This window comes from Sphaerodactylus townsendi, linkage group LG11 (assembly GCF_021028975.2).
Source record: "Sphaerodactylus townsendi isolate TG3544 linkage group LG11, MPM_Stown_v2.3, whole genome shotgun sequence".
NCBI lineage: Eukaryota > Metazoa > Chordata > Lepidosauria > Squamata > Sphaerodactylidae > Sphaerodactylus > Sphaerodactylus townsendi.
Window position 1 is genome coordinate 11,334,121 of NC_059435.1, and position 18,999 is coordinate 11,353,119.

At 44.9% G+C, this 18,999-nt stretch overlaps 1 protein-coding gene across 1 annotated transcript; it reads right to left on the reverse strand.

Annotated features, from left to right (window-relative positions):
• Positions 1-1,688: 1,688 nt before the first annotated feature.
• Positions 1,689-18,007, reverse strand: LOC125440564 (vomeronasal type-2 receptor 26-like). The gene is made up of 6 exons (XM_048510435.1): positions 17,880-18,007; positions 14,785-14,962; positions 9,552-10,406; positions 5,655-5,882; positions 4,066-4,192; positions 1,689-2,590 (listed from the first exon to the last, which is right to left on the reverse strand). Exons 2-6 carry the CDS (start codon positions 14,926-14,928, stop codon positions 1,689-1,691), a joined length of 2,256 nt encoding a protein of 751 aa, XP_048366392.1. The 5' UTR covers positions 14,929-14,962; positions 17,880-18,007.
• Positions 18,008-18,999: the final 992 nt, after the last annotated feature.

Consider the following 18,999-nt stretch of genomic DNA (forward strand, 5'->3'; position numbering starts at 1 on the left):
AGGCCATTGTTAAAGCCATTCTCCTGAGGGCTTCTCAAAAAAACCGATGCTGCTGGGTCTGCTCGGCCCTTTAAAAAGCAGCAGGACGGTGGCCAAGGAGGACATAAAGGCTCCAGCAGAGCAGACCTAGAAGATAGGAAGGGGAATACGGTGGTCATAAACCCCCATCCATTTCTTTCTCATTGCAAAGCAAAGTACTTTAACCGAGGTGGACCCTTGTGCATGAAATATCTGTTCTTAGATATATTTCCATGCCTTTCCAAACCAAAATACAGAATAGTTACAAACACTCAGGCCCCTTCCGCACATGCAAAATAATGCAAAACGCGCACGCAAAACCACTCTCACAACTCTTTGCAAGTGGATTTTGCTATTCCGCACAGCTTCAAAGAGCACTGAAAGCAGTTTGAAAGTGCATTATTCTGCATGTGCGGGAAGGTTACTATTTATATACCCTCCATTATTGCATTTAAGTGCATTATTCTGCATGTGCGGGAAGGTTACTATTTGTATACCCTCCATTATTGCATTTAAGTGCATTATTCTGCATGTGCGGGAAGGTTACTATTTGTATACCCTCCATTATTGCATTTAAGTGCATTATTCTGCATGTGCGGGAAGGTTACTATTTGTATACCCTCCATTATTCTGCATGTGCGGGAAGGTTACTATTTGTATACCCTCCAAAAGGGAGATGGCCAGTTTTCTTTTCCCTCGGTGGAAGTGAGATGTGGACAAGCGCTGGTCAGTACAAATTTAGCCATCGGTTTTTGGAACTGGAGAGTCAACAGAAACTGACATCATTCAGACTATTGATTCCCAGCAGAAAATTGTCAGTGTATTTTGTCGTCTCATGCTCTGCAGAAATGGAAAGTGTTGCCTCCTCAGGTTTAAGGAAGTCAAGAATTCAGCCATATAAGTTGCTAATTGAGGGGTTTTTCAGGTTAGTTACAAAGGGGGAATCTTTTTTACTTTTTCTTGAGCAACATAGTTACTTAAGTGGTTGATCTTTGCAATTAGAATCCGACAATGAATATTAACAAAGCAATTATGAAGACTGGAAATAATAGTGGGACTTAAAACACTGCAGGTATTGGTGCAAAGATCAACCTTGGTGGTCGTCCTGGAGCATCAAAAGATGAAGAGCCATTCTCAAATGCTCTGTCATTGACTGGAACAGGGGATTTGGAATGAGGACCCTTTGGGGGTATTTGGAATGAAGACCATTAGAGGTATCTTTATGAGGGAAGAGAGTTCAAAACTTAAAACCACTTCAGATGGCTATTGCTCCTGCAGCAGAAGACTGTCGCCCGCACACGCAAAATAATGCGTTTTCAAACCACTTTCACAACTGTTTGCAAGTGGATTTTGCTATACCACACAGCTTCAAAGAGCACTGAAAGCAGTTTGAAAGTGCATTATTCTGCATGTGCGGAATGAGCCACAGACATGTTTGGGTGCTGTGTGGTTTCCGGACTGCATGGCCGTGTTCTAACAGCATTCTTTCGCCTGCATCTGTGGCTGGCATCTTCAGAGGATATATGATGATCCTCTGAAGATGCCAGCCACAGATGCAGGTGAAACGTCAGGAGAGAATGTTGCTAGAACATAGCCATACAGCCCGGAAACCACACAGCACCCAAGTGATTCCGGCCGTGAAAGCCTTCGACAATACACAGACATATTCTTTATTTGCTTCTCTTTATGAGTTGTTCCTTCTTATTCAGATCAGGTCTCAGCACAATGATGTAGCATTTGGGGAAGAAGAGGCATCCCAATAAGCCAGCACTGGAGGTCAAGATGGAGAAGACTTCCACAGCCACCATATCTTTCCCCTTGGTGCTCCAGTAGGTTGGGACAAAGGTCATCCACACACTGCAGAAGACCAGCATGCTGAAGGTGATGGATTTGGTTTCATGGAAGCTATCTGGTAAATTTCTGGCTAGGAAGGCCACAGTAAAGCTCATAACTGAGAGGAACCCCATAAAGCCCAAGACACAGTAAAACATAGTCACTGACCCCTCGCTACATTCCAGAATGATTTCTCTTGTTTCTGAGTACATATCAAAATGTGGGAAGGGAGGGAAGATTGCAAGCCACACAGAACAGAGAGTGGCTTGGAAAAGGGAGCAAGAAATTACTATCGAGCAGGCCACTCTTCTCCCCAACCATTTCCTCATCCTGGACACTGGATTGGTAGCCACAAAGGCTAGAATAACAGTGATAGTTTTGGCCAACACGCAAGAAACAGCCACTGAGAAAATGATGCCAAATGCTGCTTGACGGATGAGGCAGGTCCCTTTCTCAGGTCTTCCAAGGAAGAGCAAAGCACAAAGGAAGCACAGGAAGAGAGAGACGAGGAGAATGTAGGAGAGGCTGCGGTTGTTGGCCTTCACAATAGGCGTGTTCTGGTGCTTCACAAAAGTTCCCAGGACCCAAGCTGCGATGAAAGAAAGGGAAACAGCCAAAATAGCCAAACTAGTCCCTAAAGGCTCTTCATATGACAGGAAGCTGATATATTTTGGAAGGCATGAATCTTGGTGTCTGTTAGGATAATGATCTTCGGGGCACTGGAAACAGTAATCCATGTCTGAAAAATAAAAAAGTTGGTTGCTGTACAGGGTAGACTTAGGTAAAGTGCCTCAGTTTTAAGACTTCATTGCCACTTTGAAGTTGATGGTCATTATTTTTATTTTTGTAAAGCACTTGCTTAGCAAGGGAAAAATAGGATAAACTAGTCCAATAAATACGCCATTGCAATCCTGGGAAAGGGGAGCATGCGGTTTCCCTGCTCCCCTTCCTGGTCTCGCGGCTTGGTCTCAACCCAGCAGGACCAGGCGTGACCAGAGGTGGGATCCAGCAGGTTCTCACAGGTTCCCGAGAGTTGGTTACTAATTATTTGTGTGTGCCGAGAGGGGGTTACTAATTGGTGATTTCCGCTTCGCGTGATTTTTGCCTTAGTTACGCCCCTCCTCTCATTAGTAGCGCGCAGAACTTGGAGCAGTCTAGCAGGAGGTGCACCGGGCGCGCGCAAGGGTTTCTCCGCGCTCTGCGCAGCGTTCATTTCCCGCCCAAGGACCGGTGCAGTGGCTGCGTCCTTGCTACAGCCCCGCCCAGGAATGCCCTGCCCCCAGAATGCCCAACCACGCCCCCATCGTGCCCCACCCAGCTCCATTGGTGCTACGCCACAGTTTGAATCCCACCACCATGGGAACCTGTTACTAAAATTTTTGGATCCCACCACTGGGCGTGACCCTGCAAGCAGGCACAGAGGTCTGGGTGATTGATGTCAGGGGATTGTAGGTAGGAGCCGGCCAGAGCCCATAAAAGGCCTGTCCTGTCCGCCGCTCCTTCAGCTCTCGGCGGCCACAGGGGTGCTCAATTCTGTCACTCGGGCTGCAAATACATACATAACAAAATAGAGTGCAAAGCACTCAGCACCTCTTCAGCCTTGAAGGAGGAGTGACCCTTTGAAATGGCAAAGGTGAGTTTCCACACAACTTATTCCATTATACTTCTGAGAAGTCATGCTGCCGTTGGGTACAGAAGCTGCGGGAGTTTCGGTAGTCAACTTGTTGATACAATTCATACTAAATGAAAGGAGGTGGTCTTCTACCCCTAAGTACAACCCCCTCCACTGCCCTTCCTTGGAATGTTGTATTTCCCCCCTCCCCATCAAACCAAAAGCTGTACACAACAGCATACTCACTTCAGGGGCTCTGTCAAACTTCATTCTCTTATCTGTAATCCATATCATTGCAGATGACTGGATAGCATTTGTCAATCATACAGAAAACTGTGTCTGTCTGCTATAATTTTCATGGTCCAAATTAGAGAACATATTCCATGAAATCTATAAAGTGTACAGTCCCGCCTTAAACCAATTTGTCCCGTGTCCCTCGGGGTTTTGTAACTGTCCCGATTTTTGGAAGGCTGCCGCACTGCCTTCTGTCACAGGGCGGGAAACCAGGGAGCGCCCCAAAAGGCAGTGTGCTCCTGCGGCCGCGCGTGCCCGGAGGGGGTGTCCCGGTTTAAAAAGATGAAAATCTGGTCACCTTATCTTACCTGTCTGGTTTGTGATCTTCCCTTTTGGACATGCAATACAATCATAGCAGCAAAATGGTTTCCCTTCTTTCTTTGTCTTACTCTGACCCAACAGGCAGGGCTCATTACACAGGGAAAGGGGCAGCGTCTGTCATCAAGGAAAAAGAAGAACGTTGAACCATTCAAAAAAATACAACAGCCAAGTGTTCTCTTTCTGCAAAACATGTCTATAGTACACTTGTTATAGATTGGAGTCTTTTACCTACACCATGCAAGTCTATCACTCCTGGACTCCTTTACCCATTCTTTACAAGTATAGAACAAAATGTAAACATCCCGTATGCTTCCACAAGTCACTGTTTAGGGTTATTTCACACAGCACATTAATAATGAGTTGCAGTTGGTGTAAATGAACTCATGTTCTCATCTTATTAATGGAAAATGAATTCATTCATAATGATTGTAACTTGTTATAAATTTTCTGTGTGGTATCCAATCTAAATGTTTTTTGTGTTTCAGTCGTGCTTTCGTGAAGATAGAATCCCGATGGTCGGGAATCCCAAACTTGCTATGTTCATTTAGATCCTTGAATTCATTCTGGCTCACTTTCTTGCTAATCTTTTTGTTTTGCAGCTGGTATTGCAGTTGAGGCACCAATGCATGTTCCAGCTTTACAATGTATTTATTGCATCCAACTTATTTATGTATGCAGGATATGGAAACACAAATCATTTTAAAAATAGGTGCATTCTCTAGCCATAATTTGACATAAGGAAACATGTAGTGTGAACATGAAGACTCACTCATTCCAAGCAAAGGAAAGAAAAAAATAACATGGGGGTTTCAACGCAAAACGTCATGGAGAACACCTAGGAAAACATCCCCAAGCTCCAGGGTGTTAACCACTTGAAAATTTGAAGTTGAAATTCTTGGACTGAAACTCATTGACACTTTGTGGGAATTAGCTTTACCAGATTGCCTGTCATGGCAATCAATCTCCCACCCTACTCCAGGCCCCAATGGCTGGTATTCACACTACTTGGAGCAGACATGTGTGGTATATAACCCCCATGTTCAATGCTTTATCATTTCCGGCTAAACTCAGAAGATGTTTCACTACTTTCTTAGGAATTGTCTAGGAATTCTCCTAATCTTCTTGAGTATTAGCATAGAGCCTGGGGAATTGCTAGAGTGCCACAAAGTTGCTTGCCCTGCCCAGCCAACATGGTGTGGTGGTTAAGAGCAGGTGCACTGTAATTTGGAGAACTGGGTTTGATTCTCTGCTCTCTCCCTTGAGCTATGGAAGCTTATCTGGTGAGCTAGATTAACTTGTGAACTCCAACACATGCCAGCTGGGTGACCTTGGGCTAGTCACAGTTCTTCAGAGCTCTCTCAGCATCACCTACCTCATAGGGTGTTTGTTCTGAGGGGGGAAGGGAAAGGAGTTTGTAAGCCCCTTTGAGTCTCCTTACAGGAGAGAAAGGGGAAATAGTAATCCAACTCTTCTTGTTTTCTGAAGTGAGAAGCCAGGCTATCCACCCTAGTTGGAGGAGATCGAATTCAAAGTATAAATAATAGATCGTAGCTCTTGAAATGTGCATGGACCTCACCTGGTTGAATTGGCTGGGCCATATGATGGTCTCTTTGTGGATAGTGAGCACTTTGTGTGAGGGAGCTTCAGGATCTATCTTCCCAACCTTGACTCTGAGGAAGGACTGGTTTGGGAATGTGACCCAGTTGATTACATCAAATCCAGCTATTAATTCTCCATTTTGGTTGAAGGCAACCTTCTCCCCAGCGCTGTTGTTGAATGAGACTCCTCTCAGAAAGGGGTGGAGCTATGCACGGAGGGAGAAAGCAAGCATTAGGCTTTAGCAAAGGGTGGGGATACACAACAAAGTCCGTGTTGCCTTAAAGACAAATACAAAGAGGTCAAGTACAGAAAAGTGCTTTCACTTTGGCCTGGAATGAATTAGTATGAAAACCAAAGGGGAAGAAGGTGGTAAATAGCATATTCCATGTACATGATTAGCAAATGGATGGTACACATTAGATTATAAAATCCCTTGGAATAGTTAGGGATGTGCACCTCCCAAAAAATAGCAGCCACCGATTCAGCGGTGGCAGCCATTGCAGCTGGGGTGAGCAAAAAGGCAAAGAAAAGAGAGCTTCCAGCCCAGGACGCCAAATTGCAGGCAGCTGCAATGATTGGCTCTGGGCAAGAAAGGCGGGAGGAGCAAGCATATAAAAGCGTTACACCCCGAGCCTCGGCCTTCTTGGCTTGCCGAGGCTCAAGAGCGGCGTGACCCACCCTCCCTCCCTTAGTTCAATGGTTATTAGTTGAATTGTTAATATTTACTGCATAATTGTATTTGTTGCAGCCCGGCAGGTTGGCAACGAGATTCGCAACATCTGGGGAGAAGCCGAGCCAGGCGGCCGGTCTTCTCCATGGTTGTGCCCTTGGAGAAGAGCCGGGGTGGTGGGGTGGGCCAGTAAGCAAGCTGGTAGGCTGAGCTGGTGCCCGACACCCCAGCAGGTGGGGGTGGGGCAGGCCAGTAGACAAGCCGGTAGGCTTAGCTGGTGCCCGCTACCCCCAGCAGGAAGGGTTGAAGCCAGGGGTATTCACCCCTGGTATTCCCAGCTTCCTGCGGATTGCCCCAATGGAGATTGGGGACAGCATGATGTTGCGACCCATTTGTCTGCCTAGCTTCTTGTGTGTTCAATCTTGTTTTACCAGTTAATAAATTGGGCTGCGGCCCAATCCATTTCCAAATTCTGGGTTGGTGTGTTTATTTGCCGGGGAAGGGTCTCACCATCTGCCCGCAATTGTATTTTGGGGGGATTTTGGTTTAATAAACCCATCTATTTCAGAAAATCAAAAAGAAAAGAACCGTGTATACTCATACCAATGGGCAACTCCCCATGGTCAAAAAATCACGTGATACTCATGGTAAAAGTCCTGCTTCGGGCAAGGAGTCCCCACGGCTTCAGTGCCCAACTTGGCTCCATCCTGGCCCTGGCGCACGCCTCTCCCCCTCACCCCATGTTTTTTTTAAAAAACGGCAAGAAGGTACAACTTTTTGAAAAACACGAGCAGAGGCCGCATCGGTGGGGAGGCAGCAGAAAAACCATATGGTTCATTTTTCTCACCTTAGGAGGCACGCACCAATTAGAGCGCAGTGAGCTGGGCACAGACCGCACGAAGGGGTTTTTTCCTGTGTGTGCTGGTCGTGGCTTCGTAGGCCACGTAGATGGAGAGCTAGTGCTGAGTGTGGGTACCAACGAAGCTGCGCAGCCAGAAATTAAAAAAACCCAACAACTTCCTCAAACAGAGGGGAGGGGCCATGGGGGTCGCGTTCCCACCCCAACGTAACAGCCAATCAGAAAGAGCCGTAGAGCAGATCACGGGCTCATGGAAATAGTTACAGATTTTGATCCTGGGAATAACTTTGACACCCTCAACAGATGCATGCTGCATTGGATAGGCCAGGGGTCTGCAACCCACGGCCCCGGAGCAGCATGCGGCTCTTTCAGCTTTATACTGCGGCTCCACGTGGTCTGGAGGTCAGAGGGTAGTGTGGCTATGTCCCTCCAGCCATCCAGAGCAGTGCTGGAAAGAAAGGTGAGTGGAGGGCCCGAACCAGAGGCGGCTCCGTGCATGAGGGTGCCGCTTTTCGCGTCCCTTCCACTCACCTCTCCTTCCAGCACTGCTCTGGAGGGCTGGAGGGACACGCCCACACTGCCTTCTGACCCCTGGAGGTCGGAGGGTAGCGTGGGCATGTCCCTCCAGAGCAGCTACCATCCCCTCTCTGCCATCCCTGCAGCTGCCATCCCTCCTCTGTCCCACTGAGCAGGCAGCTGCCTGCTCCATCAGGCAGAGGGGGTTTCCCTTCCCAGTGCCACTGCCTCCTGCAGCACAAGAGGCAGCGGCACTGGGCAGGCCACAGCTGCCATCCCCCAACTGCCCCATGGAGCAGGAAGCTGCCTGCTCCATCAGGCAGAGGGGGTTTCCCTGCCCAGTGCCACTGCCTCCTGCAACGTGCGAGGCAGCGGCACTGGCCAGGCCACAGCTGCCATCCCCCCTCTGCCCCACGGAGCAGGCGGCTGCCTGCTCCGTCGGGCAGTGAGGGTTTCCCTGCCCGGTGTCTCCACCTCCCAAAGCTGGAAGGAAATGTGAGTGGAGGGGCCGAACCACAGTGGAGCCACCTCTCCTGCTCGGTAGATCTTCAGGGCTGTGGAAAACAGGTCCAAATGGCTCTTTGGGTGATAAAGGTTGCCAACCCCTGGGATAGGCGGAGACCGGGATGAAAAGGTGCTGTATCTTATGGAACCAGGGGGCAGGGGCGGACAAGGTTTATTTTCCCAGTGGGGATTCACCGAATATTGGGTTTTTTCCTCTGTCTTTTCTTTGAAAAAATTGAGTTCATTATAATCAACGAGGAATTGTTTGGAACACTGGGAGGACTTCTTTAAAATGCATAGCAACCACATTTGAAGATTATTTGTGGGTCACTCTCTTTGCAAGAAACCTCAAGTTTTGTAAAGACTGGGTCATGGGGTCCAATTTTATTCACCCACAGAGGTGGTACTCCCATTTGTCATCAATTGTTCCCAAAGGTGAAAAAAAGGAAGGTTCATAAAATGGAACCCTTTGACTTAATCAAACTTTGCAGTTCTTGTCAGGAGGGAGAACAGCACCCATGCTGCAGAAAAACAGCCCGTACCAAGGATTTTGAATTCAGGTCTATGAAAATTTATTTCCTTGTTTGTTCCTTTCAATTTTTGTATTGTGAGATGCTTTCATATGTCTGGTTACAGTGAGTTGTAGCCATTGTGCTTGACAAAACTAATTTCAGAAAGCGTGTACTACATATCCACTGGGCATAAAATAGGAACGATGGCAGACCTGGAACACAGTCATTCATATGACCAGTCTTGGTGAAGACACATCTGACTCCTCAGTCTAGTGCATGTTTAGTCAAAAAATCCAACTGATGTACCTACATGTATGGTGAACCTTCTATCTCTAGATCACTTATAATTTAGAGAAATGGCAGCTGATGCAGAAGCTTTTGTCCCCCTTCGGGGGAGGGCGGTTTATAAACCTAATAAATAAATAAATAAATAAATAAATAAATAAATAAATAAATAAATAAATAAATAAATAAATAAATATCATCATCATCATCATCATCATCATCATTATTATTGTCATTATTATTATTGATGATGATGCTGCTGCTGCTGCTGCTGCTGCTAATAATAATAATAATAATAATAATAATAATAATAATAATAATAATAATAATAGGCCGCCTCCCCCCCCCAAAGGGCTCTGCACTCCTTATTAGAAGCTCTTCCATTTACACAAGAACACAAGACAACCGGCTATGAAACAGAAGCTCAAACTATCTTGTCCTGAAAGAGACATCTTTCTATGTTGTCTAGGACATGATGGACCTACATGTAGGATGAGGTTTCTGGCATTGTTCTATTCAGGATCTTACCAGAAATGGCTGTGGATTCACAAGGTCCTCCTTTTCTTTATTGCCCATTGTTGATTGCTTGAATCTCTGTAGATGCACGGCATGTAAGGCATAGGCCACGGCATAGACAGCATCATACACACTGTTGCTATGGCTAGTCATGCTCACTTCAAAAACGGTCTTGGGAAGATTCTCCAGTTTCTCCCTCCCAGTGCAAATTGGCTCTTGATTCTCCTCCTCCACAGGTTGGGTGAAAGAACAGGCAAATGCATCTTCCCAGAAGTCTTTTATGAAGCCATCTTCACTGTCTGCTGTAGGGTTTCTCATCTGAATAAATTTCTCGAATCTAAGCAACTTCTTGGAAGGAATTGAGAGAGAGATTGCCCCATGGATGTAGCATATGCTCCACCCTCTTTGAAAGGCAACTGATGTGAACTCCATCTCGGCAGTCATAATCCAGATTTTTGTCTTTTCAGGTACATTCTCAAATGCTAAGAAGCGTAGCATTATTATCATAACTCCTATGGTTTGTCTTCCACCATAGACAACTACTACATTGGCTGAGCTTCTCATGGCAACACTAAACAATTCCATCCCTTCTGACATCGTACCTCCAATTGTAGTGGAAAATGATAAAGAGGGAATTTTTTCAATGAAATCAAAGCAGATGTTTCTCTTGGAAAACATGGGTAGTGCATCATGTACAAAAATTTCCCCATTGTCATCATCCATATAAATCACTCCAATCCATGTCCAATTGAAATGCAGCAGTAACTGGAGAATCCCCATATGTTGATGGGACCCATTTGGAAACATGTGGTGGAAGGAAGCAGGTTGGCTTTGGTCAGTCTCCACTGGAGCAGAAGCGTACGTTACCTAAGAAAAGAAGGAGATACAAATAACCATTATGCCAATAAAAGGTTAAATAATGTATGGGGTTAAATTCCCAAACTGTAACGTGTGAAATTCAGTTCTGAGTTGGATGCAACTAGCATTTCCCCCTCTATCTTGCCTAATTTATTTCTGTACAGCAACAGCCCTGCTTTCCACAGAGTTTTGGTCACTGCAGAAGCCCTAATGCCCAGCAGAGTTCTTCTTGGCTGTCCAAGGGGAATTTGTCTACCTTTCTCACCAGCAGAAAAAACTGGCTGGATTTGTTTGCCTCTTAATATTTCCATTTCTGATTTCACTGAGGCTTCAAATTGAATTCAGACTGTATGGCTGAAGGCTAGTTCCTCCATGGCTATGACTGGTTAGTTGGTTGGTTAGTTAGTTAAGGTTTATGTGGCATCTAACCAAATGTATGGCTGAGCCTTCAAGTTGAATTCAGACTGTATGGCTGAAGGCTTGTTCCTCCATGGCTATGGTTGGTTGGTTGGTTGGTTGGTTGTGGTTGGTTGTGGTTGGTTGTGGTTGGTTGGTAGGTTGGTTGGTTGGTTGGTTGGTTGGTTGGTTGGTTGGTTGGTTGGTTGTGGTTGGTTGTGGCTGGCTGGCTGGCTGGCTAAGGTTAATGTCATATCTAGCCATATGCATATACAAGAGATACAATCGTAAAATTCACCTGTCCTAAAATACCTGATACAAACCAATGGCTAAATAGCAGATGATATAATATACAAACAACAATTTACAATGTGAATTAAAACATTAAAATATTCTTAATAGCTCAAAGGTAATTTTGAAATTATTTTATAAAAGTATTTGGTTCCCACTTAATCCTGTGGCATGACAATAGCTTGCCATACCTTACATTTCATGGCACAATACTTAGTAGTCTGCCTAGAAATATGACAATGTCCTCCAAATAGGAGTATTTGAATCTTCTTCTGAGCCTTCAGAGGGGCTCCAGAGTCGCAGGGCAGAGGGGGCGTGTCCCCAGGCCTCAGCGATGCACCAGAGGGCTGCAAGGCAGGTAGGTTGCCTGGCCATGGGGGGGAGGGAAGGCGCCTTGGAGCCACTGCCATTCGCACAGCAGCGGCTCCAAGCCGCCGTTTTCCATAAACCTCGCTGGGGAAGCGAGGTTGGAAAACAGCGGCTTCAGGCCGCTCGGGTGAATGGCTCCCTGGGGACAGCGTTTTTGCCGTCCCCAGGGCGCCGTATTCCGCCCGTGTGGGAAGGGCCACAGAGAGAAGTGTGTTATACTTCTCAGACACAGTATGTAACAGACTTCTCTCTGTGACACACCTCTGAAGATGCCAGCCACAGATGCAGGCAAAACATTAGGAACAATATCTACCAGACCACGGCCACACAGCCTGGAAAACCCAGAACAACCAGTTGAATCCAGTCGTGAAAGCCTTCGACAGTACATTACAGGAGTATATTCTCTTTGCCCTTGGGGTATTTTTCAATTGAATTAAAGAAAAAACCAAACCTCTGAGTGGCAAGTACAAATGAAATCTGGGAGTGGGAACAGAACCCAGACCCAAATTTAGGATCCTATGTCCCTCTTGTGCTAATATCCTGGAGGACAGGTTAATTATCAGGTCCTCCTCCAGCATCTCCAAGCAGGACACACGAAAAAGAGAAGGTGCTTGTCTTTGCCTGCTACTTCGATGTCCTCTACTATTTCCCCTGTGAAACCTGTTCTCCTCTTCCTCTGAAGCAGAGCCCCTGTCAGTAAATTCAGGATCAGAAGAGGAATACCCATCGTCCCATGTGACTCTCTTACTCTTATTGCTAATCTCTCTTTGCCAAATGTATACATGTTTGTTCTCACGATCATTAGTGTCCCGGCAGAACTTTTTTTTTGCCTTAAACTCCTTGCATTGGTCTTTAAAGGAACAGATGATCTTTTCTATATCAGCAACTTTACCACCAACCACCTGTTGTGTATTTTTTGCCATAAGCTCGTTTTCCAGGCCTTGCAAGGCCTGGGACCTCCGTACCTGCGGGACCGTCTTGCCCCATATGTCCCGAACCGGCCTCTGCGCTCTGCAGAGGCCAATTTGCTGGTGAACCCTGGCCCCTCCATGATGCGGCTAGCCTCTGCCCGGGCCAGAGCCTTTACAGCTCTGGCCCCCGCCTGGTGGAACGCTCTCCCTCCAGCTGTGCGTGCCCTGGGGGATCTCAACGAGTTCCGCAGGGCCTGCAAGACTGAGCTGTTCCGCCGGGCCTTTGGGGAGGCTGGACGCTGATGCCCCCCCCGTTAACATCTGTGGATCCTGCCATCCCTCCCCTCTTTTAGGGGGTTGGTTAGTAGGTCGCCTCTTATTGTATTATTTATTGTATTTGATATTAATACGCTGCTTTTAATGGGGTTTTAATGATTCAAAGACTATAGAGCCATTTACTATGATTTATTTAATGATCTGAGGTTTATTGATTTTATTTTGTGCTCTATTTGTATATTCATGTTCACCACCCTGAGCCCTCCGGGGGAGGGCGGTATATAAATGTAAATAAATAAACAAACAAACAAACAAACATATGTCATTTTCTGTTGGAGCACCTCAACCTCCTCAGTGGCTGTATCTATTATTAAAAACATAAGATCCAGGGGACATTTATTAATGGATTCATTTGTTACAGAAACCTTCAGAGTCAGGAAACAGTAGGTCCTTCTTGGACACGCAAACCTCTTGGTGCCATGTTGACCTTGTAGTAATTAGTAAAAGAGACAGCATGGGAGCAGAATCTACCCTCCTTCTTTTCTAGGAAGAGTAATCGTGATGATCACTTTCAAATAATCTAGGGGAATGTTGGTCATCATTAACAACTTTAAAAAGAATCCTGTTAGAATCATCATGATTTAAAGATAAGCAATTTTGCCACGCAGCCATGGTAAAAGTTTAAGAAAAGAAAACACCAGACCCGGGAGTGGCAAGTACAAATGAAATACAAATACAATTTACTCCCTGCTGCGTAACAAGACACCCAATACATGTTTATGAAATTTATAATAAAGTGTCACAGTGCAATACAAACAATAATCACCTTTTATATGTAAGTTACAAAAGAGATTGAAGCCAACTGGTGAGACTGAAGAGAGTTTCTACAGCTCAGAACAGGATTTTAATAGAGAGGCAAGGAAAACCTAATGCGAATTTAAAGCCAGAGGTTATCCCAAACAGATGTTGGATGGGGCTTGGAATAAAATAGGTCAACGTAGTAGAGAGACACTGTCCCCCTCCCTCTGATTACAGGGGTCTTTAACATCAGTAAGACCCACTATTCCTTTCTGGGGAGGGTCGTGTATGGTTTTCGTGGGATGTGGTTTTAGAATGTTTTAGAATGTATGTATGTTTTTATATATAATATTTTATCTTGTTCACCGCCCTGAGCCCTTCGGGGATAGGGCGGTATATTAAATCTAATAAATAAATAAATAAATAAATACATACATACATACATACATACATACATACATACATACATACATACATACATACATACAATATGTTTATTACAAACAGAAGGACTTCCGTTACTTTTAGTATAGATATGCCAAGTTAGCCACTCAAATTAAACACAGTGTAGATAAACACTGGCACATTGTATCTGAGATTCCTGGTTGTGAAACTATACCTAGAGTTGGCTACAGGAGGACAATAAATTTAGGACAAAAGTTGACCCAGTCAGATTATTTACAGATACTATGTTCTAGATTTTCTACAGTAGGTATGCACAGATGTGAACATTGTAGTGTATGCCAAATTGCTATGGGAACTAAGACCTTCAAACATCCATTTACCAACTTTGGCACTTTACGGAATTCTTTTCATGTTCTACATCTAAGTGCATCTATCTTCTACAATGTATGTGCATGCATCTTTAGGTAGGTAAAACAGAAAGAATGATCAGAATATTAGAGCATTGCTCAACTATACACACTGGTAGCATGGGTTCCTCCTTTGCTACCCACTGTCTGGAATATTGCCATAATGAACATGATTTTTTTTCTTTTTGTGTGTTGTATCAATGCAGACCAAATAAATACAGAAGAATAGACATTTGCAAACATCTTCTGCAGAAGGAAATAAAATGAATCTTTTAGACAACTCAACTGCTATACAAATTTTCATATCAAAACTGGTTTCGGTATTGCAATGGTAAACATAACTGACCCTCTTCTTTATTTCACATACAAGAGGAGAAGACAAGGCACATTTCCCAGACCCCAAAACAGCTATTGGGGTGTTACGCTGATCGTTATATCTCACTGTGCCTCTTTCTGCCTGGAAACCATAACATCATAACGACAAAATCCAAAGACATGTGAATTAACAGTCCATGACTGAAGCACGCTTGTTACCTGTGGAATCTTGTAGGTGCTCAGAATGGTTGCCATATGAAAACAAAAGCTAGCACTCGGTCCCCCGATGACAACGACTGGATTGCTGAGGGAGCTACACTTGTAGTTGGGGATGACTCTGTCCAGTGTGGAGAGGAGTTCCATGGCGGCCTGATAGGTCCTGCTTGCACTGAAATAGCTGTTGTAGAGGCTGAAGCCAAGCGTGATGTTGGGCAACAGATGGGGGTTTTCATTGATCTCCTGAACGGCAAATACCAAAGCCAGGATGTGCTGATAGTTCTGAGTCACAACCCTGCAATCACAGTATATATTGTGAAACTGATAAGTGTGTTTCAAAAAGTGTGGCATTGGCTAAATTTCAAATTAATATATGCCTGCTATGAACTTTACACTAAAAGACAAGGTTTGTCCCCAATAAAAGGAACAGTGGAATTTCACTTGCAAGTATCTGGATACATATAAATTCCCCTCAAAACCAGCCCATTACGAGCAACCAGTTGTCAATCAGGCTCAAACATGTATTTTGTGTGTTTCTTTGGTTTTGTTTGGTTTTGTTCTGTGGGTTTACAATCTGCCTTGTGCATATGAGTTATTGAAAGGCACTGAATAAATGTTGGGTTTTTATCTTGCCTCTCCATACTGCAATGTTCCTCTCAGCTTGTTTGATCAATTCAACATTCATTGGCAAAATAAGGCAAAATAATTCATCCTCTTGATTCAACAAGGGTTACCATTCAATGGGGAAATATTTCAATCTGGTTTTTGTTTTTTTCCTCTGTATTTTACCTGCATTGTCTTATATGCCAATACAGGTTTGGTGCTACTACATTAAGGAAATAAGGCATATCCATCTTCTGTTCTGTGTCTAATTCGGGTGTTTTTTACTCCTGAACTGAGATTATTTGATATTTAATTTATACATTTATATTTACTTGCAATGAATGTTTACCACATTAGATACTTTTGAACAGACTCAATTGGTGTAAAAACAAACTTTAACTTCTTAAACATAAGACACCTTATAAAAACAGCTGGATCTCTCTCATAGCATAACAGAATAGTCTCTTTGGCCCCTTCTGCACACACAAAATAATGCCTTTTCAAACCACTTTTCACAACTGTTTGCAAGTGGATTTTGCCATTCCGCACAGCTTCAAAGAGCACTGAAAGCAGTTTGAAAGTGCATTATTCTGCAGGTGCGGAATGAGCCTTTGTTTTAGTGCTTCCCCCAAGTCTCGATCCCCTGTTTACAGGAAGTGCCAGTTGTCTTTTCTCCTTTCCTTCCTTTCTGTCTGTAATGGAGGCTTCCAGGATCGAAGGGAGAAGCTCTCTCACCCACCCAGTTGAAGTGTCTGCAAATCAGCTGCAAGAGAGGATGTTAACTGGCTATGGAATAGGAAGGGCTTCTTCTGCCAGCCTGAAGTTCAGTTGGGGGGATCATCTGCATGAGTTCATTTCACCAGAAAAAAAACAAAAAGCAAGCCTACATCCAGGTACACTAAAATCAGTGGGAACAACAATTGTTCCTGTTGAGCAGGTAAATTTCACTTTGATAGCAAACCCCCATTTTTTTTTACTGATGAAAAAATCAGTTCTTAATATGACTTTCTGGTACTAAAATGTGTCCCTCGATGTATCAAATCATCTAAATTACATTGATTTAATGTCTGAGGCTCATGAGAAGTTGTTCATATCAGCTTTAATTAACATATGGATATCATAATAGGTCTCCAGAAAGTTTGTCTATAATTTATCCTAACTTAGTGTATTGGATGCCTTGTTGTATTGTTGTTTATGAAACAAACATACTGCATGTAGAATTATTTATGCCTAATAAAGGTTTACTGTACTGTACTGTACTTTCTGGATTTGGGTGCTGTGTGGTTTCCGGGCTGTATGGCCGTGTTCTAGTAGCATTCTCTCCTGATGTTTCGCCTGCATCTGTGGCTGGCATCTTCAGAGGGTCTGATGATCTTCAGACCCTCTGAAGATGCCAGCCACAGATGCATAAATGGCAATCAGGCTAACAGAACATCGACATACAGCTTCATACAACTAAATTCGGCACCCAAGTGATGAAGGAGTCCTTGACTAATACTTTCTGGATTGCCAAAGAACTAACATTGAGGTTCCCTACCAGTTTTTTTTAGAATGGGGACACCTTCTAACTTCAAAGGTACCTGTGTAGACCCCCCAACATGATAGTAGCAGATATAAATATCCATTGCTTGAGAAATACCTACGAATAAAAAGAACAAAACGGGAATGCTTAGTGCACAGTGGATTCATGGTTCCCTTGGAATAACTCCATAGCCTCCGTAGGGTGCCTGGACCCAGGTTGTGAACCGCTAAACTAAAGCAGACTAAACATCCATAAAGTGCAAAGAAAACAAATCAGTGAACTGCATATTTTCAATCAGATCCGCGAAAGACTGAGGGATCTGGAACATCATTGTCTCTATCCAACAAAGACGGCTGTATGCTCTCCTCGCTCCCTCTGAATACAACCAAGCTACAGACCTGGAGCCAAATATCTTCTCATCTCTAGCTATCCATTAACCAACGCTGCGTGCATTCATGCTAGCATCGCCTCAATGGTCATTTTCCCATCAGCAGAAAACCTCAGGGAGATACCGCCAGATCCCTAAAACACCAGAGACTAAGTGCCGTTGCGAGATGTGGGATCTACCGAAACCATAACTCATATTCTTTCTGGAGATGCTGTCTTCACAGTAACTCTGCGCTGATTTTAATTCTTACCTTTATTTGCTTCCAAGACTTGAGCACTCCAAGTTCCAGACCACTCACTTTTTGCTAAGTGACTGTAATCCATCGATTACCTTGGAAGTGGCTAAATTCCTGGAAAGCATTTTGAACACCCATATTTAAATGTTTTCAATGTTTTCTTCTTCTTTTTAAACGGAAACATACTAATAATTTATATGCCATTCAAGGTTAAAATTGAAATTGAAAACAAATCAGCACTTTGACACAAAGGTGGCTGGGGATCACGAGAAGGGCGAAGAGCAGCCCTTTGGAGAAAAGACAGAACTGCAGGAGTGTCATTCATTTAAAACTGAAACCCGACTACTTACAAGTGCTGACCCACTGCAGCCTGGGAAGGATGGCGCTTGAATTTGAATGGATCAGAAAAGATGTAGATTTGGGAGAGAATGCCACCTATGATAAAATCCCCCGACTGGTGATACTTGTGCCGAATTGGAAGAGGGTCAGGGAAGTAGCATTGAGCGCCAGGAGCATCACACACTGCCCAGGGCAGAAGCACTAATACAAAATACAAGACTACCACTATCTGGCTCGATAACCTTTCTCCTGGAAAGCAGCTCACTTGCCCCCACATTGATACGGAGATGTCTTATAGCCTCAAATGACCACTTAAATGGCCCACGACTTTGCTGCTGCAGTGACAGGCCCATTCAGTGAAATGTGCTAATGTGCAGCTAATGGCTAGACTGCCTTCAGCTACAAGATATATCAGTAACATCTTTCATGTTGCTTTTCTGGATCTCCCCAGAGAATTGGAGAAAGAATGGGTGGTGAATAATTTCAGAGGCCGTGGTCAGCAACCCAGAATTATGAATTCTCTGTGACATTTCAGAAGAAAACATGTTTACTTCGGCTCAGAACGTGTCTTCTGCTGGGACAATCGATTATCAAGAGATACAAAATTCATTGGTTTGGGGGAAGGGGACGAACAAAGGAAAAAAATCACTGTTTCAAATCTAGGGCCGTTTCTGCCACTGGCCACCTCGCCCTTACGCCCTGCGCGAGTTTGGCCGGCGTGATGAGGCGGGGAGCCTGCTCGCCGCAGGCGTGTGGGCAGGCAGCAAGGGAAACGACAGAAGGCGAAGGCGGCTCCCGCACGGGCAGCCTGCATTTACCTCCGCCCCACTTGCGTGTCTCCCTGGAAATTGCCTCGCAGGCGTCGCAGCCCATGCGGCTGCCCTCCGACCCCTGGAAGTCCGGAGGGACAAAGTGTGTGGGCGAGAACTCGCGGCGCCCCACAGGCGAGCAGTAAGTGGGGGCGGGGAAAAGCGTTGCTTCCAGCCAGCTGGGTTAGCACCCAAGGCGCTCCCGCGAAAGATCATCGTCCTTTGCCAAGCAACTCTTTACAGGGTTGTTGTTTGCAGGTGATTTGGCGCCCGCCTACTGGGGGGGGGATGGAAGGGCTCAGGGCTGGCTGCGTTGCAGCAG